This window comes from Gymnoscopelus braueri (genome assembly GCF_963280865.1).
Source record: "Gymnoscopelus braueri genome assembly, chromosome: 8".
In the NCBI taxonomy this organism is placed as follows: Eukaryota; Metazoa; Chordata; class Actinopteri; order Myctophiformes; family Myctophidae; genus Gymnoscopelus; species Gymnoscopelus braueri.
This window is the reverse complement of record NC_137609.1, coordinates 11,499,959-11,524,503: the sequence shown is the minus strand read 5'-3', so window position 1 is coordinate 11,524,503 and position 24,545 is coordinate 11,499,959. Positions and strand designations below refer to the sequence as shown.

The window sequence follows — 24,545 nt, the reverse complement described above, 5'->3', positions numbered from 1 at the left end:
TCAAAAAATAGCAGATATACGAGCTTAATTGTAGATCTGCAATTTTTTTGAAAAATCTTGAAAATGTGGTGCAAATCTTTGAATATATATTTAGCAAACATTTGTCTCTCAAATCTTTCTGGGGAATTCTACAAATGTCTTCTAAATCCTAACAGTTATTTTTATTTTTTTTAACTTATGTTGCTATAATATCAGTGGTTTCTCAAGCCTTTTCATGTCAAGGACCACCCAAAATGATATGACCCCCCTCCCCCCATCTCAAAATATTTTGTTTCAGGGATCCCCAGAAGCAAAGATTTTAGTTAAAAATGTATAATATATATTCAAAGATTTGCACATTTTCACGATTTGTCTATTAAAAAAATAGCAGATCTGCATGCTCATAGTGCGGCACTCGTAGCCGCGCTATGAGCATGTATATCTGCTATTTTTGAATAGCCAAAGAAATCAAAAAATGACACGAGATGCGTCCCCGGATTGAATGGGTTTAAACGGCCATGCATGGATGGTAGATCCTTTCAAAACCAAAAGCCTTTTTTTTGGTCGTTGTTAATTCATGAACGGCGTGGTGGTCTAGCAGAAGAAGCCCTGCTAATGCTCGAGAACATCGTGAATGCTCTTCCTAGCTTTATACATGCATGTCTCCATAAACTCTGAAAGTTTGGCTTTGGTGATGATGCAAGGACGCAGCTAGCTCCATTTACTGTGTGTTGCCATGGTTACAAACTTGCTCTAGGAGTCAGGCAGTAAGAAGACAAAATGGACTGGGGTTGTTGGGTAATAAATATCCAAAACAAAAGCCCTTTTCAAGAAATACTGCATGACCAAAAAAATATTTTACCAAAGCAATGCAACGATGTCTTTAGCTTACGTGGTAAAACAGCACAGGACACAGTGGTGGAAAGTAACTAAGTAGATTTACTTAAGCACTGTACTCAAGTACAATTTTGAGGTATTTGTATTTTACTTGAGTATTTCCAATTTCCAATACTTTTACTTCTACTCCACTACATCTCAGAGGCAAATACTGTACTTTTAATCCACTACAGTTATTTGAAAACTCGAGTTAACTACATTTCAGATATACATTATGATATCATAAAACATACATTAACCACTTAACCACTATTTTATACCTGGGCTATTTGAAAATAGCCGATCTACAAGCTCACAACGCGTCGCATCGCGACGCGTTGTGAGCTTGTAGATCTGCTATTTTCAAACATTTTAGTACTTTTACTTTGGGTACTTTAAGTTCATTTTGGTGCCAATACTTTTGTACTTGTACTCAAGTAAATTTTGAATTCGGGACTTTTACTTGTAACAGAGTATTTCTATATTGCAGTATTGACACTTTTACTTAAGTAAATAATGTGAGTACTTTTTCCACCAATGGCATTACACCACTTTTAGGGTCAATTAGTCTTTATTTTCCATGACAGTTCTGTCCTCGTTATTTGCATGTTAAATTCTGCCAATTATTTTTGGAATCTCAACGTCTAAAAAAACGTGTAACACTGCACCTGTTTCACGAAACACTATATTTATTTGCGTCTGTGACGGTGTACTGTGATTCAAATGTTTGTTATTGTTTTTCATTATGTATGTGTTTTATAGGCTGTTATCAGGGCGGCCTTGGAAAAGAGAGCTTTGCTCTCAATGGGCTTCCCTGAATAAATAAAGGGAACAGAAAGAAAGAAAGAAAGAACAATGTTATTTACCATAAAACGTCTGAGAGCTGATACACAGTAAAATCCTCAGTATTGATTTAACCCACTAAGACCTGGAACGCATCTGTGTCACTTTAGATTTCTTTGGCTATTCAAAAATAGCAGATATACAAGCTCATTATGAGCTTGTAGATCTGCAATTTTTGAAAAATTATATTTTTTTTTTCAAAAAACTGTTAGGATTTAGAAAACATTTTTAAGAATGGCCTCAGGTCTTAATGGGTTAACTCAAGGGAGTTACTCGTCCATTTTTACACTCTCTCACTGAGGCTTGCTGACTGCGTATGACTGGACTGAACACAGCTGACATTTTGTAGTCTTGCCATAATATGAAATGCGTATTCTTGATGAAACATTTTTTTGCTGTATTTTTGGCATCATGAATAATAGAATAGAAATGAAACATGTATGGGAAAATAACTTTTTCTAATCTACTTTTGTGTGATTGTGACACAAACCTTCCAAGTTCTAAGTCAAAGCGTTTAGCAAAACAAGGGGAGTAGCCAAGTGGTTAGTCACATGGGCGCAATGCCGTGAACGGAGAGTCCCCCGGTTCGTTTCCCGGCTGGCCGGACCATTTGCTAAATGTCATTCCCCTACTCTCTCTCTCTCTCTCTCTCTCTCTGCAGTAGTACTATATCAGATAAAGGCTTAAAAATGCCCCAACTATTACTTTAAAAAAAAAAAGAGTGTTTAGCCAAACAAACATGAGACAAAGAAATCTAACACCAACACCTTTATGCACTCACACATTTGGAATTAATTAAGTACACCACTGGTTCCCAATGTGGGGTCTGGTGACCCCCAAGGGTGCATGAGTTGGTTCCAGGGGGTCCCCAGCTAAATGATTGGCAGGTAGGAGCCATAGTTGGGGAGAGAGAGAGAGAGAGAGAGGGAGAGATACCAGTTCTCACTCCCAAGGCGTCACATTTTGCCGCTCTGTCAGTAACCCTGTAACGTCACGTTTTGACATGACGGGACGCCCTGAAAGTCAAGTTTTGACATGAAGGGACGCCCTGAAAGTCAAGTTTTGACATGACGGGACACCCTGAAAGTCAAGTTTTGACATGACGGGACGCCATGGCGACGTCGCATGTTGACAAAACTATGCCTAAACCTAACCCTAACCTCACAAAAACATGCCTAAACCTAACCTTAATCCTAACCTCACAAAAACTATGCAGAGAGTGGTGGGATTCGATCACAAGGTTGCGGTTACTAGTCAAGCATTGCTACCAGGTTAGCCAACAAGGCAAGTCCAATCACGTGATTCGAGTAGTATTTCCAGCTCCAATGCGTGCGTGCCTTTTAGTTTTTGTTGTCCTATAGTGACATTTAGGGAGTGAAAATTACAGAGCAGCAATAAGTGACGCCTATTTGTGAGAATGTGTTGTTGAGTGACTTTGTCACATTGACTAAAATAAAAAGACTGCTGTGCTTTAGAACTAAGAGATAGAACGACTTCTGCGCCACAGCGCAGAAGTCGGTCATATTGCCTTCTTTAAAACATATTTCTGCACCAATGTAGCTCCAAAGTAGTATATCGTTGCTGTCCAGCAGAAACCAGCTAACTCCATTTTGACGCTTTTGCATTTTTTTCCATAAATCAGGGCCATTGAACACCCTTTATGTCTGTGTGTTGGTAAAAAAAATATTGAACCAATGAAAAGCTGTTCTTATCAATGATGAACAAAAGCTCCTAACTCCTTTTCATTTCCTGATAAATGAACATTTTGGAGTTAGCTGGTTTCTGTCGGACAGCAGAGATATTCAAGGCTAGAAGAATATTGAGGAAATGCTTTATGGTTTAGTGTAAACACGCATACAGTAGTGGCATGACATTGTGGGGAGTTGTAAAACAATGGTTCTGAAAGTGCGGTCCAGGGACCATCGGAATTCCTTGAGCGAGTTCCAAATGGACCCTTACAGGTCTGTACAAATTGAAACATCGGCCGAGAACAATGGTGTCTGTCCCCTTTTCATTTGCGCTGGCTAGACCTCTGGGAGATGGATTGCTGAGGTTGAGCGCAACACCTACTGTATACCATCAGCTCCCAGTACTTACCACACACAGCTTAAGTTTCCCAAGCCGTGCTTGTACGGTCCATTTGGTTCCATTTGCACACTCTCACGGGGGTTCCTTGAAATTAAATAGTTTGAGAAGCGCTAGTATAAAAGGCTGAAGTTTAAACTCACCATGTTTACTTCTGAGATAGAGTCGATGCTTGCTATGTTGATGCTCATGCTCACGTGGACTGCAGGACCTGAGGAAAAAAGACAAGAGATCGTCGTGTCAGCCTTACGTTGCACCGTACAAAAACAAAGTCATTTATTGCACGGAAATATTCTGTTCCAGAGTTGCAGAGTCTCTGATTTGACTGTCCCTTTCTCTGCCACATCACACGGCATTCATCCACAGCCAAGACAGATGATGATGATGATGATGATGTTGATGATGAAAAAGTCAGTCATTATCGAGACAGAGCCTCACTTTGAGGAGTCTCGTGCATAAAGTGCCTTCTTCGATTCTTTGTCCGCCTGCACACACCTTAATACAATAGTTTATATGATACAGTGCTACGTACTATGCAGAGATTCAAAAAGTAAGACATTTGTTTTTATAGTGTCAAAGGAAGCATGCTAGTGTTGAAGGAAGCATGCTCCTTCAACCTAGGATTTATATGGTATATCAATTAGGGGTGCAACAGTTAATCGAACTAATCGATTTAATTGATTATGTAAAAAAATATCGATAATCGATTTCACAAAAAAAATATATATATATTGTGGGAGAAAAAAATTGGTTGTAATAATTGATTCTAATTGATTCAAAAAAATCTATTCAAATTATTTTGGGTTAATTCATTGATAGCATATTATATATATTTTTTAAAATCAAATAAGTATTTGATTAATCAAAAAGTAATCAATAGAATAATCGCTACGAAAATAACCGATAGTTGCAGCCCTATTATCAATTGTTTTCCCTTTCATTCACCCCAGGACATCCCTTCCATAGGTCGATTTTTGCCTCTGCCACCAGGGGGGGAAAAGGAAATATATGAACATATATTTATATATATATGCACATATATATGTGACATATTCGGAATTGGCCGCCTGCATATATGTCTCTACTACATATATGTACATATATATCCATATATGTGGCATATATGTGGACATAATATAAGCTATATATGAGACATATATATTTTTTTAAATATGAAAAAAATATATATATATATTATTGTCCAGCCCCCAGGGGGGGGCAAGTGCCCCCCATGCCCCCCCTGAAAAATCGCCTATGATCCCTTCTGTGATTTCAGGGCTGTAGATCCCACTGCATTCAAATACTTCCTAATTTTTTTTATCATGCTGCTGAGCCTTGACTTTGCAAAGTTCAAAGAGCAGATCATAAATATGACCATACTTAAAAAGCAGGTCAGAGCTATTAAATTGTACTCATGCATTGTTATCGCCTGTCTTCCACTAGACCAGGGGCTCTCAACTTCAGCCCTATCCAAGGCTATGGCTTTAGTCATTTACATTCACCTAGTTCCCTGTATCTAAACCTAACTGTTCCCTCTGTCCCCGCGGGCCCCGGAGAACTCAACTCTCTCAGCTCTGACGACGCCATGCTTCCCTACTCTCGCCACCCAGATCCCTACTCCACATTGTGTTACTCTGCTTTACACTTTAGCAGTCCACTGCAGTGTTGTTTTCGTCGACTAAAACTATGACGAAAAATGTTTGTCGATTACCTTTTTTGCACAGACGAAAACGAAACAAAAACGAAATAAAAACTAAGCTATGATGACTAAGACTAAATATATTGACAATTTCGTCAACAAATAAAAACTAGACTAAAATGTTAGGGAGTGACTATTTGTCTTGTTGCTGAATAACCTCAACGAAAAGATTTTGAAAATAAATAAAGGGCGCATGCTTAAATAACAGTGAGAAGAAGGACTTAAAGAGATACTTCACTTTCAAATAAAATAAACATTAAAAAAAATTATTTAAAAAAAATGAAAGAAGTTATGGCAAAATAAAGGCCCCCTCACGCATTAGAGTGTCCTACTAATGTGTGAGGGGGCCTTTATTTTGCCATAACTTCTTTAATTTTTTTTAAATAATTTTTTTAAATGTTTATTTTATTTGAAAGTGAAGTATCCCTTTAAGAGCCTCAAGCCAGGCAATTCCAAACCTTCCGCACAATAGATGCTGCTTCCTCTCACACTCTCTCCTCATTCCCAAAGGACCCCCCCCCCACCAACCCCCCCCTCACTAACATCCCCACAACGGGGGAAGCCCTACTTATTGAGGACTTCCATCCTGTGTGCCATGAGAGCATTTTGGTCATCGATAGTGATTCATGGGGGGACAAATGATGTTACACTGAGACACTCTGGAATTACCAAGATAAGAATTGCTTCTACTTGTTAGCTGGCACACAGGGGAGGTGTGTGGCCCAAGTTGTTAATGTGGTTTTCCCCGATCCCTATTTCCTGTTTGGAAGTGAGTGATGAGATCTATAGACATTTCCTGACTGTCATTGAACTGCTTTGCTCTCAAAATGGTAGCACACTCTCTGGCGGGGTTGCGACTCGCATTTGTAGGCAGTCAAGTTGTCTGAAAAGGGATAGCAGTAGTGGCATTCCCACCATAAAGAGCAGAGAACTCTAAACGTAAAAAAAAAATCTGTTAACTGTGACATCTTCGAGTGTCCCTGAAAGCCCCAAGGCCCTTCAAATAGAGTTAACTTCTCACCCCTATTCTCTGCTCCATTTCAGAGTCCAAAACATTCAGCACGACGACAGCTGCGTCAAACAGAGGCCCCTGCTTAATTTTGGAGGTCAATTAAGTCACCATTAAACTTCCTCTACTGCAGAACCTTATCAAATGACTCCGTTACTGATAAGAAAGATATAATTGATGCTTTTAATCAGCATCTTATCTTGGAACATTTATCCATCTTTTTTTTTCTTTTTTTGCAAAAAGACCAGAGTACTGTACTTTAATTGCCTGCCATCGGTGTACCTGCCAAGACAACTCTGAAGTCTTAATAGCTTGAAACAAGTCCTTTGGATACCTATCCAATATACCTGTATGGCAGGAAACAGGTGTACATTACTTGAGTACTGTACATCTCACAATGCGTTACGATGAGCTTGTTTTCACTATTATTGAAATTTGGTGTACTTTGTAATTTGTACTTGATGACTTAATTTTAAGTATGTATTTTGGAATAGTTAAGTATTTTTTGCCAGAATAAAAAAAGATATCAATCATCCACTGCCAGCGATTTTTCAATTTTCTTACCTTTTTCAAGTATTCACAGAATATTTATCAGGGGATCAATCATTATGATTGATCCCGGAGGGTTTCACAGTGCTTCCGCAGAGATTTTTTTTTTTATCACAACCTCCCGTTCGCTTTTATACGCCTTTGAAAATAGCATGTCTCGGCCAAAAATATATAGTAAAGAAAATATAGTGAATGAGTTAAAAGCAAGTACTTACTTGAACTCAAGTAAAAATGTGACTGAGCAACTTTCACTTGTAGTTGACGCATTTGCAATGTGAGCTTGTAGATCGGCTATTTTTTTATGAATAATATATACTGTAAAATACATGTATTTGTCTTTTGTGAAAAAGTAAATTTTCTCAAATAGAAACTTTAATCACATCTTAGTTTTTCCAAATTTATTTGAATGTCTTGCACTTTCAGACAAAAATATCAGTCAAAACATTGGCAATCAGTGGTCTAGGACTGGAAGATCTGACTCCATTGTATGATAGTCAAGAATGAAAGAACTGTGTGTAGTGCTAATGCGGGATTAATGAATTGGTGGCGGGGGGTGGGGGGGGGGGGGGTGTCTACAATGTCTACCACCCCACATTACTAATACAATATGGATGTAGGAATGTGTTAGGGGGATTCACTGTTTATCCCTGCAGGAGTAGGTTCCTAATCTCCTATTAATTTGAAGTTGTCAAAGCTGATTACATTTAGGGAACCTACCACACAGTTCAATCCATCAGAGGTGCGTGCGTGCGCGCGTGTGTGTGTGTGTGTGTGTGTGTGTGTGTGTGTGTGTGTGTGTGTGTGTGTGTGTGTGTGTGTGTGTGTGTGTGTGTGTGTGTGTGTGTGTGTGTGTGTGTGTGTGTGTGTGTGTGTGTGTGTGTGTGTGTGTGTGCGCGCGTGCGCGTGCGCGCAATGAGTATGCTAAATCAAACATTTAAGGACAAAATGAGTAGGCTACCAACATAGCCAATGACTTCCAATGTCTCCTGGCACTGTTCATTATCACTTACTGGCTTTAGATTCTGTTCTCATACTTAATACCTTGTTGAATACTCCAACCTGCAGTCAAAGTACTTTAACCCGCCAGGCGATCTCCGCATGCCGTGACTGTCGGAACAAATTGCTCCGGGAGTGAATGAGTTTGCACTTCAGTTGCTGGCTTTGGATCGGACCCAACTGATCTCCCCCAAAAACTCACCGCGCACTGTGGCAATACTGGCAGGAATATCGAAGCGTTACTTTAAAACATTGTGTTATTGTTGCATCTTAAGACAGTCCAATTAATTAAAGTTTTAACATGAAACAACTTTCAACGCTGCAAACAAGAAAATGAGAACTCACGTCTATGATGTTCAACCTAAAGTGCTCTATGTCTAGAATAGAATTGAATAATTTGTGCTCTATTCAGTTCAGCTCTGCATCGGTATGTCATCACACTTTAGGCTCTTGGCAATGGGAAACAGGAGTCAGTAGTGTTTACACAAGCACAAACTACGCTGTCACCGGGACAGTGACATATTTCAGAACTGAAATTCTGTAATATTCCTGTTTACGGAACCCTCACGGTTCCAAGTGGTTCCATTTGTACACTCTCTGTTAAATTAACACATAGGACCTCATTTAGATCATTTATGGCACAGAGTGCGTCGGAGGTGTGTGCACCTCCAATTTAGTTATATTTAACAATTTAACAGTGTGTTTTGGGCATAAGATAAATTAGACCGATCAGAGTGTCATGTCATCTCACATGCCCTTTAAAATCTAGTTACACCTGCACCATGGCGTATTGTTATTTAAATGACAGTTTCGGCAAGTTGGAGGAAATTAACTGAGAAAATGCACAAACTGAAAGTACCATCTTGCATGGAAGCAATAATGTACAGTAATGTACTAATATAAGGGGACCCGGGGGAAAGATCATGTGGACCACCATGTGGTCCTCCTGTAGCCTAATGTCTCCTCGTGTCCAAGAGACAGATTGATCATTTTGATTACATGCAATGTGCACGCATTGCGAACGCACCTACATAGGCGCACGCACATCTTAATAATGTGCTCTCTAAATAGTAAGGCAAGTCCTGCACCGTCGCTACACTGGATTTGAGATGAAAAAGATATATATATTTTTTAGAATTTAGAAGACATTTGTAGAATCCCCCAGAAGCAAAGATGTGAGTTAAAAATGTTTGCTTTAATTAAAAAAAATATATATATTCAAGGATTTGCACAAAGTTTAACGATTTTTCTAAAAAATAACAGATCTACAAGCTCGTTTTTGAATAGTATTTAAAAAATGGTTATAGCTATAAAAAAAATAATCTAAAATGACACAGCTATGCGTTCCCGGATTGAATAGGTTAAGAACCAGCGAACTGCCCAGTTTTACAATATGAGCTTTCAAATGAGACGTTTTTTTTTTCGTCAAGCCAACGCTGTTGAACAACAAAGTAACACTTAAAAAAGTTATTTTGTGAGGAAAAACTCAAACACAGTATACCACTATAGTGTAAGTGAATGCTATTTCCTCTCAGCCCACCACTGCTACTCGACCTCAGTCTCAGTCCACCGCTGCTATAACAGCCCACTCGGAAAAGATCTGATAATTACGATGTTTCTCCAAATACTGGCACTGAAATATTAACTAGCATAACGCTTGACTGAAAGGCCCCATCTATACTCTCATCTATTTTTTGTACTCCCTGCACCCCCCCCCCCCCCCAACTCTTCCCTCTACACTAAATGCCCTGCAGCTTTGTCATATTCCCTGACCCATCTTTCTAAAAAAAAAAAAAAAGAAAGAGAAAGAGAAAAAAGTGGGGCCCATTTTCCATTGCACTTTGTGAAGGCAACCAGTAACAGTTTTCCCCTGAGAATGTCAAAGTACATTCGTTCACAAGATGAAAACAGAAAGCCCCCGAAATCTCCCGCTCTCCCTCTGCCTCTCTCTTTCTCTCCCTCGCCTTCTCTCTCCCTCGCCTTCTCTCTCTCTCTCTCTCTCTCTCTCTCTCTCTCTCTCTCTCTCTCTCTCTCTCTCTCTGTCTCTCTCTCTCTCTCTCTCTCTCTCTCTCTCCCTCTTTCCCTCAATGCGTATTTTGACCCTTGAGTGAAACAGAAGGATCCACTCTGTAGCAAAATAAAGATACTACCAGCAGTCGCACTTAACAACCGGAAAGGAAAGAACGGCTCTCCAACAACAAACCCTTCACTTTTTTTCAGATAAAATCCATTTCCATTAATAGTCAGTCCAGGCTAAACAAAGTGGGGTTTGTTTGTTTCTTCATTCAGCAATCGATTAGTGCACACACTAGCAGCTGAATATGTTCTGTTACATTCATTGTCATTGCACAGCTAATGTACATTTTATTTTATTTTTTTACTTACATTTTTATCCCACGATTTTGTAACCCCATTTTTTTCACTGTGTGCCAATTGTCGAAGTAATCCTGGGCACTACACTCCCTCTGCCAACCTAGGGAGAGCTCAGAGCCAAGCTCATGCCCCCTTCAATGCATGAGAGCTAACAAGCCTTCTTATCACCCGACAGGGGGGAGTTTCCCCGGTAGGACGTAGCGTTTGGAAGGAACACGTTATTCCAACCAGTTCCTTTCCCCTCCATCAGGCGCCCCGGCAGGCCAGGGGGAGGCAGTATAGTGACCAGGATTACTGCATGTTTTTTGTGAGGGTACCTACCCTAGGGGACACGGGGAGAACATGCAACTCCACACAGAGTAGGCCCCTTCGCCAACCCCACCTAGGGTATGGGCACTGATGACGTGGAGGAGAGGACACGCCCCCAGCGCCCACAGCGTCCCCTGCGGGAATCGAACCCAGGACCTTCTATGTACATTTTCTAAGGATGGCGAGGTCGGTCGGTCAGTCAGTCAGTCGGATGGTCCGTCTTTTTGTTTACCCGCATCCCCTTTTTCTTTTTTTTGTGTTTGTTTAACTCCTTATGTACTACTGTATATATGTATTTATATACAATAAATCAATGAATCAATAAATGACTGTAAAAGAAAAAGACAAGAAAAGAAAGAAAAAACTGCCTCAGTACTTGAAGTGCTTTTTGGCCTGAGGGTGGTGCTAGAGGATGGGATCATGGGGTCACCAAAATCTGAATAGACCAATTATTTGTTTACTAACATTGAGACTGGACGCACAGGTGATTGTTTCACGCAATCAATTCCCAACCTGTGTGTTGGCTAGTGAGGCGCGTCCTAGCGAGACCTGACAGAATGGGTTTCATTGAGCGCATACTGGTTGCACGCATACTGGTTCTTATCAGTGTGATGTCGTCTGTTAAGGGGTCTATAGAGCATCCTCTGGGGAGCAAAACGTTGTGTAGCAGTAGTTTTCCAGATGTTATTTGGAACTGTCTGGTGGACAGATCTAACATAATTAGCCTATAGTGTCCCACCACTAGCAGGGCTAAAAAAAAACAAATGGCTTCAAACTCACACTCCTTAAGTGGTTCCATACCTTTAAACCCATTAAAACCGGGAACACATCTGTGTAACAATTTAAATAATCATTATTTTATACTTTGGGCTATTCAAAAATAGAAGATCTACAAGCTCGTAGCGCGGCACTAGATCTGCTATTTTTGAAAAAACGTGAACATTTTTGCTAATCTTTGAATATACATATTTTAAAGCAAATTTTTTTTTACTCAAATCTTTGCTTCTGGGGGGTCCCTGGAACAAAATATTTTGATGGGGGTCCACGGCCAAATACATAATCATTTTGAAGGTCCTTCACATGAAAAAGTTTGAGCACCACTGATATAGTAACATAATTCTTTCAGAAACTGTTAGGATTTAGAAGACATTTTGTAGAATCGGAACCTCAGGCCTTAATGAGTTAAGGACCATAATATGAACTGAGCCAGAGAACCTTTTCCAGCTCGATGTGGCACAAACCTTTTTTCCCATTCCATATAGAACCTTTTTTGCCAAGAGTGTACATGTGTGTGATTACCATATCAGTGTATCAACACTTTTCACTGCTGTTCTAATAAGCTCCTCGTAAGCCACTGAATGTTGTGACCTGCCGCTGTTTGCCGAGATCATACGCTGACTTAATCTCCCAGAGTATCGACAACCTTCAATTGAGTCTGATATTGACGCTAGACGTTGGACGCTGATGTCAAGTCAACGTCACGTTAAGCTTCATTTGCGTATTGTATTACGCACATTTCATACAGGAACGTCAATAGCAATGTGACTGTGGCACCTTAAAACGAGACGTGTGTGTGTGTGCGTGTGCGTGTGTGTGCGTGTGCGTGTGCGTGTGTGTGTGCGTGTGCGTGTGCGTGTGTGTGTGTGTGTGCGTGCGTGTGCGTGCGTGCGCAGTTCACTGTGTACCTGACACCTCAGCCCCCGGACGGCCTTGAGATGCCACCATCATTCTTTCGTATTTATTTTCATCTCTTCGTGTGGACTTTGGAGGTGTCATAGGGTGTGGCAAACATATTCGGTTGCACGGAGTGGAAACAAATGAGTGGATTGCACAGGATTGCACAGGATTCAAGCAATAGTCGGATAAAAGAGCAGGGAGAAGAGATGGCCATGAAACTACACTGTAAAACGGGTCCATTTGGCTCCTTATGTACACGCTCTGAGTTACAGATACGTAAGCATCCATTTGGTTTGCAACTATCTATCATTTAGCTAGGGACCACCTTTGAGAGTCCATTTGGTTCAATTTGTACACCAGCTGAGTTAAATGAACGCAATGGATTTGATTGTGTACTAGAGGTTCGGGCGTGTGTGGTCCGCGAGTATAGGCCGGAAGTAATGTGATTAATCACATGTATAGCCTAATAGGCCATACCTATTACTTAGAATGTTAAATTCCCCATCACAGCAAAATTCTCACCAAAACTATAAAAATGTCCACCAGAGGGCAACGTAATGAGCATCCTCCCTGTTATCTTCAGTGAAAACGAATTAAGATCAAATATGTTATTGTTGTAAAATATGAATCTACAATTAGGCGTCTTATGTCTGCAGTCTAGTGTAGTCTTTTGGCTGAATGTATGCTCTGCAATGTACATCACACCACAGTGTGACTCCTGTATGTCTGTAGCCCTGCATTCGGTGTGCAATTGTTTGTGTTTGTGCTGACAGAGGGTCCAGGAGCCAAACGAAATGAATTGTTTGTAAGCCATACTTCCTGGTGCAGGAAGAAGAACCCATGGAGTGTTGCTATTGTATTTGTATCATTACTGGAGAGCAGTGTTGCCTTGGTAGATGACAGTCCTACCACAGAAACACACCAACAGCAATAAAGCATATAGCAAATGAGAAGATGGAGTCCCTACACGATTTCGGTAACATGTAAATATATATATGTAAATATATATATATACTACACACACACACACACACACACACACACACACACACACACACACACACACACACACACACACACACACACACACACACACACACACACACACACACACACACACACACTCTCTGATAACTCTGATAATCAACTCATTGCTTAGCAACAGTGGGCTCCATGGCAACGGTGGAGCATTCACACTACAATGTAGCCGGAGAAGCAGGATGATGATGCAGCCAGTCCGCTGTCACTACTCACTGCTGTTCAATGGCTGCTTGCTTCTCACACCAAACTAAACCAGTCAACACTACTGTTCAATGGCTGCTGCTCACACCAAACTAAACCAGTCAACACTCTGTTCAATGGCTGCTGCTCAAACCAAACCAAGCCTGGGATCAATACCATTGTCGGGTTTCTGATCCGGTCGGAGCGGAAATAACCTTACGTCATCAGACGGCCGGAACCACTGACCGGAACCACCGGTGCCGTTCAACTCTAAAATGAATCCCCTAGTTTAAAATTGGTTTAAATTGGTATAACAATCGTTTAGTTTCTTTTGGTATAATAATCGTTTGGTACATTCATCGTCCTATAATTTGAGAAACCTCTCCGGTGGTGGTGAGCCCAAAACTGTATGCCCGGTTCTCCTCAGTGGCTGGAGCAATTGATCTGAATTTTCACACAGCCATTGACCATTACCATCTGAATGCAACTGCGTAGCCCGTTTTTACCCACATCTCAGCTCTTTATTAGCGTTTTTGTGAAAAAGAATGTCGCCATGGTTACGGGGCTGCCCAGCTATGGGACGAACTGGCTCCCGGGTTGCCAGATCATGTGCGCATATCCCCCCATGGATGCGTCGACCGGGTATGGACTAGTCTTTCATTCTAGCGCGTGTAGCGAGAATAAACGAATTGATTCGCATTATGTGGGGAACAACCACAATGCGAGGTGGAAAGTCTGGTGACGCGAAGTTACACCAAGCTAAACCAACAAAATCTACATGATAACCTCCTTGTGCAATAATAATAAATAATAAACCTTTGTAAAAACCCACTTGATGCATTAATTCCACATCTATCCTGCAGAAAATCATAAATTGCATTAAAACGGTGGGTCTAATGAAAAGGGACAGCCCAACACAAGAACAAGAACTTTTATTGCACTTTCTTCATCTTATTATGAGAATATGCACCCAATCCCTTTGACGTGGTTACAAAGGGGGAGAGGGCTGGTTAGATATGGCTGTCATTAGTCAAACTTGCACATTGTCAGTGAAATATGGCTGACACACCCACATCAGGAGTGCCACATCCATGGCGACGGTTTTAGGCCCAGGATACTTGGGAATGTACTCTAAGCGACAGGATATTTTGTTAGTGCCTGCATAAAAACTCGGAGAAAGATTTCTTTGGCTATTCAAAAATAGCAGATATACAAGCTCATTGTTCGGCACTTGAAAATTCATGGAAAATGTGTGCAAAATTTGAATATATATATCATTGGTCTTTGAGGGGGTTCCAGGGGGACCCCAGACAAATTAATAGTTAGGAACCAAATTGACCCTTATGTGTCTGTAACTCTGAGAGTGTACAAATGGAACCAAATGGACCCTAAGACCCCCGAGAAATCAAAATGGTTGAGTCCCTGGCATATCTTTTCAAATGGGGGTCCCTGGGCTAATATGTGTCAATTTGGGGGTCCTTGACACAAAATAAGGTTGAAAACCACTGCACTATGGGATACTAACAATGAAAAGAAATCTAGATTATATTTAAAAAAAATTGTTTTCCAGTTTTTGGTAACAGTGACATCATATGAAAGCACATTGTATGGTGTTTTGTGCTGAATAATCCTGCGTGCATGGGACTAAATTGTTACCAAGACGCTGCTATTCATCACACCGTCATGGTCCAATGCTTTAATCCATTTCATTTTTTGAATATGTAAATCTCACTTCATGTATCTGACTTTTTTGACTTTATCACTTTTATTTACTTTGTGATCATCGAATCTGACGTTTGCAAAATCCCTATCCATAACGCTAATGAGGTAGAATAGCAGAATTGTAACCGTGTCTCAAAGATATGATGGTAAATCCGCCGATTAATTGATTAAATATGATTCCTTTAAAATAGAACTTAAAATACAAAATGGTGGTAAATACTCATCACAAACAGTGTTGATTTTGACAACAAATTTTGTATACAATTCCATTCATCTCTGAAATGTTGACGTTTGTTCCGCAGCCAAATACATATCATTTTGGGGGGTCCTTGTCATGAAAAAGTTTGAGAACCACTGCCTTTAAGGACATCATGGCTTATAGATTTGTCTAATGCCTACTGGGAGCCCCAGTGTGAATCCCTAACTGCTTCTCTCTGGTTTAGACCAGAACTACACCCACTGTGTATGCTCATCAACACAATTGGGAATAAAAACATCATACAGTATGCACTGGGTGAAGGAGAGTGTTTCTTTTACATTTCTCGATTCTGTACACACAGTACGGTGTATTAAGTGTGTTTTCCGGGCATAATAAGCTAAGGACGGTACATTACAGTATGCCTTGAGGTGTGTATGATTTGTGGGGGAAAATGCTATCCGGACAAAACTACACTTTTTCTTGTTTTTGTTATTAATCCAATAGGCTCTATGCACAGCAGCCGTATTAGAAGGAAATTGGGCCTCTTCCTTACAGCACTTACTTCACAGGTGTTACCAATGATACTAATGAAGGCTCTGTTCCATTTAGTGTAGCACAGTGGTTCTCAGACTTTTTTAATTTCAAGGACATCCGTAACTCTGAGAGTGTACAAATGGAACCAAATGGACCCGCAAGGGTCCATTTGGTTCCATTTGTACGCTCTCAGAGTTACACATCCGTAAGGGGCCATTTGGAACCCCCTCAAGGAACCATGAGGGTCCCTGGACCACACTTTGAGACCCACTGGTGTTTCCAGTGAGCCAACATGCACAACATCAGCACCCCCCGACTCTGTTTGACCAGAATGGAACAGAGCCTTCATTAGTATCATTGGTAACACCTGTGAAGGAAGTAAGAAGAGGCCCAATTTCTTTCCAATATGGCTGCTGTGCTGCATAGAGCCTATTAACAACACTCTTAACCAGAGTGGAGCGAGAGTGTGTCAAGGTTGGCCTCATGCTAAACGGAAAGGAAACCAAGGTCACGACCTATTAGGTCCCCCAAGAACATCCCGCCCCTAACAGCAATTGAAGGCACCGCTCTAAAGGAGGTCAGTGACTTTAAAGACCTATACTGTAGGCGCATGGGTCAACTCCACAGAGAAGGACCCCTTCAAGTGAGGAAAGCGCATGCATGGAGAGCTCTTAAACACATGACCAGTAGTGTGGAAATCCAACCTCCCCCCGACACGTCAAGATCAGTTTCTTTTCCTGCGACTGTGGACTTTGTTTTTCTTTTACGGCTGTGAATGCTGGACACTGATGCAAGCCCCATACAGAAGTCCCTGGGTGGGTGCTATACCAGAATGCTATGTGTGTTGCTGAACATCAAACAGGGCGAACACATTACCAACTAGAAAAAGTGCTTCGCGGAGCACAGGTCTCCGCCAGGTCAGGTAGGTTATTGTGGCCTCCTGGTGCAAAGATCTGTGCAGTTATAGGTAAAAAAAAGGCGAAACGGCCTTTTATAGCGCCACCATGAGGCTGATTCACACGGAAATCGCATGCTGCGTTGATGATTTGAGGCATTTTGTTCAAAACGGACCAATCCTGCAAACTTTGGAAGCCAATCTTAGCCAATCAAGATGGAATATGGAAAGTCGGACAGATCCGTGTTGATCACATGACTACAGAGATACTGTGTACCGATTTGCGTGAGGACAAAATCTGTAGGAGTGATATCCAAAAATGTCTTTTGCACAAATCTTTTGCGCTATAACAGGCCTATATGAAACATTTGGGGCAGAGGTTCGGCTTTGGCATCCAGGGAGTGTGTGTGTGCACAGTTTCACAGCGGCCGGGCCAATGGTGCCGGAGATTAGCTGTTCACAGACAGACACACACACACACACACACACACACACGGATGGACGGACGGACAGGGCCATGCCTTTCGGCCTGGCGGAGACAACAAACGTCTGTACAGGGCACTTCCAAGTGTATCAGAGAAGATACCAGCACACAGGCAAGAACCAACACACAGGCATGGATCAAAAGGACGTCCCTCCCACCCCCTACCTATACAGTACGTGGATGTGCTAAAGAAAGATGCCGGTGCAGAAAGCACAAACGAGCTGGCCGGATGGATGGAGAATTGAGATGACTGGAGACGCCGATGGAGTAGAGCAGTGGTTTCTCAACCAGTGGTCCGGGGACCACCAGTGGTCCTTGGGGGGAGTACCAGGGGGTCCCTAGCGAAATTAGTTAACCGTCATTAGTTAATAGCGTCACAATCGTTTTAACCACTTAGCTTTGGCTGCTCAAAAATAGCAGATCTACAAGCTCATAGCGCGGCACCGAGTGCCGCGCTATGCAGCTATTTTTTTTTTAATCTTGAAAATGTGTGCATATCGTTGAATACGTATATATTTTCAAATCGAACATTTTTAACTCAAATCTTTGCTTCTGGGGGTCCCTGGCACACAACATTTTCAGATGGGGGTCCGCGGCCAAATCTATATCAATGTAGGGGTCCTTGGCATGAAAAAGGTTGAAAACCACTGGAGCAGAGGGCTCGTCTGAGGACAACGTAGAGAGAATAGTGACAAAGTGTCATCATGTGAAAGTAAATTGTACAATGTATTGTGGTAAATAATCCGTAGTACTCGTTTAGCCTGCGTGCATGTGACAAAATTGTTACCAAGACGCTGCATCACACCTTCATGGTCCAACGCTTTAATCCATTTCGTTTTTTAAATATGTAAATCTCACTTCATGTGGAGAATCTGCCTTTTTACTTTTATTACCTGTATTTACTTTATGATGATAGAATCTGAAGTTTAGAAAATGTCTGTCCGTAATGGTAATGGGGTTGAATTGTAGAATGTATCGCTGCAATGATTATTTTCATAATCGATGAATCCTCGGATTATTTGTTTAAATATGATTATTTTAGAATAGAATAGAATAGAATAGAATGAGGGGAAAATACGCTACATACAAAATTATAATACCCATCACAAAGTTTATCTGAATACATGTAGACATTTTACCCGGCTGTCAGAAACAGAACTTTTCATTCTGGAGCAAATTTCACATTTTGGTCCAAAACACACTGTGACTAGGAAGTGATTATGATCAAGCCAAGACGTCCTAGTTGCAGTAGATGTTAACACTGAATAAAGTTGTAAGATGTCCTGCGAAGACTTCCTCTAAGCTTTCATAATGGAAGTGACATCTCATACCCGGCAAACAGATTACAGAGAAAATTAGAAAAAGTGCTCCTCGGAGCACAGGTCGCCGCCAGGTCAAGTACGCTATTGTGGACTCCTGGTGGCGCTACAATAGGCCCATGTGAACGGTGCCGGAGATTAGCTGCATAATGGAATATGGGAAATCGGACAGATCCGGGTTGATCACATGACTATAGAGATACTGTGTACCGATTTGCATGACGTTTGCATCAAATCTGTAGGAGTAATATAAAAAAATGGGTTTATCACAAATCGGCCTCCTGGTGGCGCTACAACAGGCCCATGTGAACGGTGCCGGAGATTAGCTGCTAACGGATGGACAGGACACACGGACAGACGGACGGACAGGGTGCAAAACATACTCTCTCGCCATGCCTTTCGGCCTGGCGGAGACACAAAAAAAAAGAAAAACTTCAGAATATGGGCTGTGAGCAGCATGTACGTTCTGTATCTATTTATTTAATGGATTTTTTATGTTTGCCTAAAATGAAGTGCCCCAAAATAGAGACACCAGGTTGAAAGTGGACAGTGGCACACAGCTTAGCAGGGGCGGGGGGGGGGAAACAGTGGTGAAAGGGTAGGTTAGATTCAAAGGGCCCCGGGGACATCATCCTCTCTAGGCCCTTAAGGACATCATGGTTTATAGATTTGTCTAATGCCTATTGGGGGAGTGAATCTCTAACGGCTCCTCTCTGGTTTAGACCGCAGCACTACACTCACCAGGCCTACAGTATGCTCATCAATACAATTGGGAATAAAACATCATATATTGCACTGTTGAAGAGAGTGTTTCTTTTGTAATTTCTCCTTTCTGTACACAGCATATTCCCTAAGTGTGTTTTTTTTCCGGAACGGGCATAATAAACTAGGACAGTACAGTGTGCTCGAGGAGGTGTGTGTGATTTGAGGAGGGAATGTGATTTAGTAAGAATCACACATCCACACACACGGCATCGTGCACCCAGCTCCATTATCCTGAAGGCCGCACCATCAATGCTTTCTACAGTATTATGATGGAGAAGATACGCAAATATATCTGTGTAGAGGGTCGTGTTGCAGGCTGCTATTTGAATGACTGAATATATTGTAACAACCCTTTCATGTCAAGGACCCCCAATATGACACGTATTAGCCCGCGGACCCCCATTTGAAAAGATATACCAGGGGGCCTCCCATAAGAGAAGATTTTTACGGCTCTAGTAGTGATTTTCAGCCATTTTAATTTCAAGGACCCCCAGTTTGACATGGCATTATGTAGGCTACGGTACCCCGATTTAATGGCATTTCTATCTCTGGGACCCCAATTTATATTGTAAAATCAATGTTAATTTAACTTGGTTCCATTTGTACACTCTCTGAGTTACAGACCCATAAGGGTCCATTTGGTTCCTGACTATCCATCATTTAGCTAGGGACCCCCTGGAAGTCCCTCAAGGACCCCTTGGGGTCCCCGGACCCCACTTTGAGAGCCAATGTTGTACCTTAGTTGCACCATAGTTCAAGCTGATCGCGCAAGTAAAACTGACCAAAGCACATTTTGAATATCACAGACTTTTTTAAATTACAAAGCCTATTAATAATGCTTCAGAGCACTAGGACTGTCCCTTGTCCACCTGGCTATTGTTAATTGAACAGTTTCGCCAGGGTCGGAGGCAACCTCGCTGTCTTGCACGCACGCACGCACGCACACACACTCTGCCGGCTCTCTTGACATAGTAAACACAGACAAGCTCGCTCACCCACTACATGTACATCCGATGCTCTCTCGGCCTCACTCTCGACTCAACCCAACCTCATATGACACACACACAGTCACAGACACAGACAGACAGACAGACGTGTGTTTCATCATTGTTTTTATGAAGCATTGTGTTGATAGAACAACAGAAGGGAAGTTCATACTACCTAGTGAACTTCATCATAGATCATTTTCTCACAAACTCGCAAATCGCCTATACTGTATGCAAAACTGCCTACAAGTTTACTCTCACTCTCTACGTAGTTGTATCCGGCAGTGACACCTGGAGTTTGAATTTATTTCTTTTACTTTCAATTACTTGCAGTGCACATGATTAATAATACAGAGGGGAAAAAAACAGATCAGAGATTTCAGCAGAGATTACATAAATAACAAGAGTCACCATAATGATAGTCAGTGGGGTTCATCTTCCAGGAACCGTGAAGGTGCAAAGCAAATCCCATGGAAATCAAGCCAGTCATTTTTGAGATATCCTGTTTGGCACCAAATTAAGTGTTGGACGGACAGAACAAATGAAAATGCCATCCTGAGAACCCTGCCACAAGCAGGGCTAAGAATAACAACAAAGATCTAGACAGAGGAGGAAAACAAATACCAAAAATAAAATGCATGGATGAAATAAGGAAGAGAAATGCATTCAAGTAGAGTTAAGGCAGTTAATGAAATCAAGAGGTATAGTGAATTCAATTCAATATATATACCTTATGGTCAAGAAATGATTCCAGCTGAGGTATTACTGCTAACGCTAATGGCTCTGAATTCTATAGTAATATCCATAGTGATTTTACAATAGATAATTTAACTCGGAGAGTATAGTAAATAAAGTCCTGCTGCACACCTACTTAGTAGGACAGGTGCGTAGGAGAGAACAGCCAGTGTAGAGAAAAGGAAATGGTCCCCCACACTCTCTTCACTTATAGATAATATCATTTTATAATTTTATGTATAAACTAGAAAAAGTGGTCCTCGGAGCACAGGTCTCCGCTGGGTCAGGTGTGGGCCAGCAATGTTCGGAATTCGCCAATCCAGATGGAATATGAAAAATAGGACGGATCTGTCTTGATCACTTGATTTATAGAGATAAGATGTACCGATTTGCGTGATGTTTGGACAAAATTTGTAGGAGTAATTGAAAGGAAAAAAATGGTCCTCCTGGTGGCGCTATAATAGGGCAATGTTAAAAGGGTGGTATTTGCTCCTTAGCGTAGTGCGATTGTGCGTGCAAAGTTTCACCACAATCGGACGCTGCGTTCATGATTTGCGGCATTTTGTTCAAAACGGGTCACTCCTACAAACCCTAGATGTCAAGCTTAGCCAATAAGGATGGAATATGATAAATCAAACAGTCTTGATCACATGACTATAGAGATCATGTGTACCGATTTGCGTGAAATTTTGATGAAATCTGAACGAGTAATATATATTTTTTTTTACATAAGTCGGCCTCCTGGTGGCGCTATAAATGGCAGATGTGAAACATTCAGGGCAAAGGTTTTTCCTTGGCCTCTAGGGAGTGCGCATACAAAGTTTTACACAGAATCACAGATCGCTGCAGTTACATGTAAAAACACGAATCGGCCTGTTATAGCGCCACCATGAGGCTGATTTGAACATTTTCAAGTGGCATTTCTTCCTCGGCCTAGTGGGAATGTGCGTGCAAAATTTAGCGGAAATCGCACACTGTGTTCATGATTTGAGGCATTTTGGAAGCCAATCTTAGCCAATCAGGATGGAATCTGAAAGATCTGAAAGACCTGTTTCGTTCTGGGTTCTGCTCTGGCATTCAGGGAGTGTGTGCACAGTTTCGCTGCGATCAAGCCAATGGTGCCGGAGATTAGCTGTTCACAGATGGAACCACGGACGGGCGGACAGGGTGCAAAACATAGTCTCGGTCATGCCAAAATAGTCTCGGCTATGCCTTTCGGCCTGACCGAAACAACAACGTTTCCATCAACTGATCAGGTCAGTTGACCGAAACGCATTTCTTCAATAAATAAATGTTTCTGTAAGTGAAGACGGTGTGTGGGACCATAAAGTGTACAGTATACCACTGGTTTTCAACATGGGGTCCGGGGATCCGCAGGGGTCCTTGGGGGTGTCTGTCAGATAAATGATTGCTAGTTAGCAATATGTGTCTGTAACTCATAGAGTGTACAAATGGGGTAAAAGGATTTTACAGTGGAGATTAGGTCCCAGAGATGAAAAGAAATAAGACAAAATCATATCAAATGGGGATCCATGGCCTAATGCATATCGAATCGGGAGTCCTTGAAATTAGAACGTTTGAGAATCACTGTGCTATACACAGCAAAAGTGTTAATTCGGCTCTGACCCATAGCAGTCCATTTTACACTAAAACAAACACTAACAACATTTTTTACAGTGTACAGTGCGTAACTATATATATTTTTTCCTTTTCCCCCTTTTTTCCACCAGTTTTAATACGTAAGCTCTGTTTATGGGGGCCTTGGAGTCCAATAATGAGATGGGCTTTTAAACATGCTTCCTGGCAGTGAGGCTGGCAACTATCTATCTCTGGATGCCGTAAATGACATATCTTTGCCTGTTTATCTCCATGTGAAACAATTGGATCGCCACATCCCGCCATTGGACATCCCATCCACGGCCTCTCAAGGACGCCCCCCTCCCCCCCCCCCCCCCCTCCCCATCAATCACTTGGAAGGTTCAAAAAGTGAGTCATTGGGGACCTTACATGGAGAGTCGAGAAAAGAAGGGGGGGAAAAATGCTCTGCATGCAAGATGCCTCCTCCAGTGTCTGACCTTAGGGGTTATTTTTTTTGTACCTTGCAGACCACTGTTGATACGTTCTGGTGCAATTCTATCAGCATTTTCTTTTTTCCTCTCTCCCTCTTTTCATTTCAAAGTTGCTGAAAACAACGCATTGAATTCTGAAGATGAAGTATTTCCTTTTCCCACGGCGTGCTATCTCTCTCCACCCCCATCCCCACTTCCCTGCCCGTGCGTACACACACTATAATGTACGTACACACACCTCATTTGACTCAAACAGAAAATCTAAGAAAAGGCAACGTGGAGGAGAGAAGTGAAAAGCGCCCACCCCGAGCACTCCCCCCCCCCCCCCCCCCCCTGCATTCCCTCTGCAATAAATCATTGGGTGTTCTCTCTCTTCATCAGGCTACAGATCACTTGTACATGCCTCAACATCCATCCTGCCATTGTGACAACGGACTCCTGTTTTGCGCTGAATAGGCATTACTCGCTGTTGCGTGTGTGTGTGTGTGTGTGTGTGTGTGTGTGTGTGTGTGTGTGTGTGTGAGGGGGGCTGGCTGAATTACGGCGAAATGTGTTATCAGCTCCTCATGCAAAGCAGACCACTGGCATGTGCTGAAGACATATGCCAAAGGTGTTGACTGATCTCCAGATAACCATTGTCATGAATCATTGCCGATGTCCAGCATGCTTTAATCAATGTGTACCAAGGACAAAAATCACAGTATGGGGGATTGAGTTGTGTAGACTACAATTGACGTCTGCTGACGTCTTTTTTTCTCCCCTTTTTCCCCCCCACTCATGCAGATATTTGCCATATTTGCTTTATTTGGTTTGTATAATTCGTATGAGACTTTGACTTTTCCGGTGTATGAAAAGTTTGATTTGACCTGTTGGTGTGGACAGTGTGTGAATAGCTCATTAACCCTGATTTATACTTGGTTGACACGCAGTGTTGATTTTGACAGCAAATTTTTATTTAGTTTTAGTTTTAGTCTTTTGAATAAAATGTCATTCAGTTTTAGTGTTTTAGTTTTAGTCTAGTTTTAGTTGACTAAATATCATAAGATTTTTGTCGACTAAATCTACAGTTGATTTAGTCGACTATAATGTATTTTGGCGGTGCCTGCCTTGATGGTGTCGTAATGGCTGATTTTACAGTTGGTTGCATGCTGAAAATAGCCGATCTACAAGCTCACAACGCGTAGCGCTGCGACGCGTTGTGAGCTTGTAGATCTGCTATTT

The 24,545-nt window shown here is 41.7% G+C and overlaps 1 protein-coding gene across 1 annotated transcript in view; it reads right to left on the bottom strand.

Annotated features, from left to right (window-relative positions):
* The window catches only part of gabrb4 (gamma-aminobutyric acid type A receptor subunit beta4), a gene marked incomplete at both ends in the record, with an annotated part of 71,925 nt that overhangs the window by 22,140 nt on the left and 25,240 nt on the right, over nucleotides 1-24,545 (bottom strand). Inside the window, one exon of the mRNA XM_080435910.1 lies at nucleotides 3,927-3,994. Within this exon, the coding sequence (XP_080292036.1) occupies nucleotides 3,927-3,994 (68 nt within the window). The remainder of the gene's footprint in view (nucleotides 1-3,926; nucleotides 3,995-24,545) is intronic.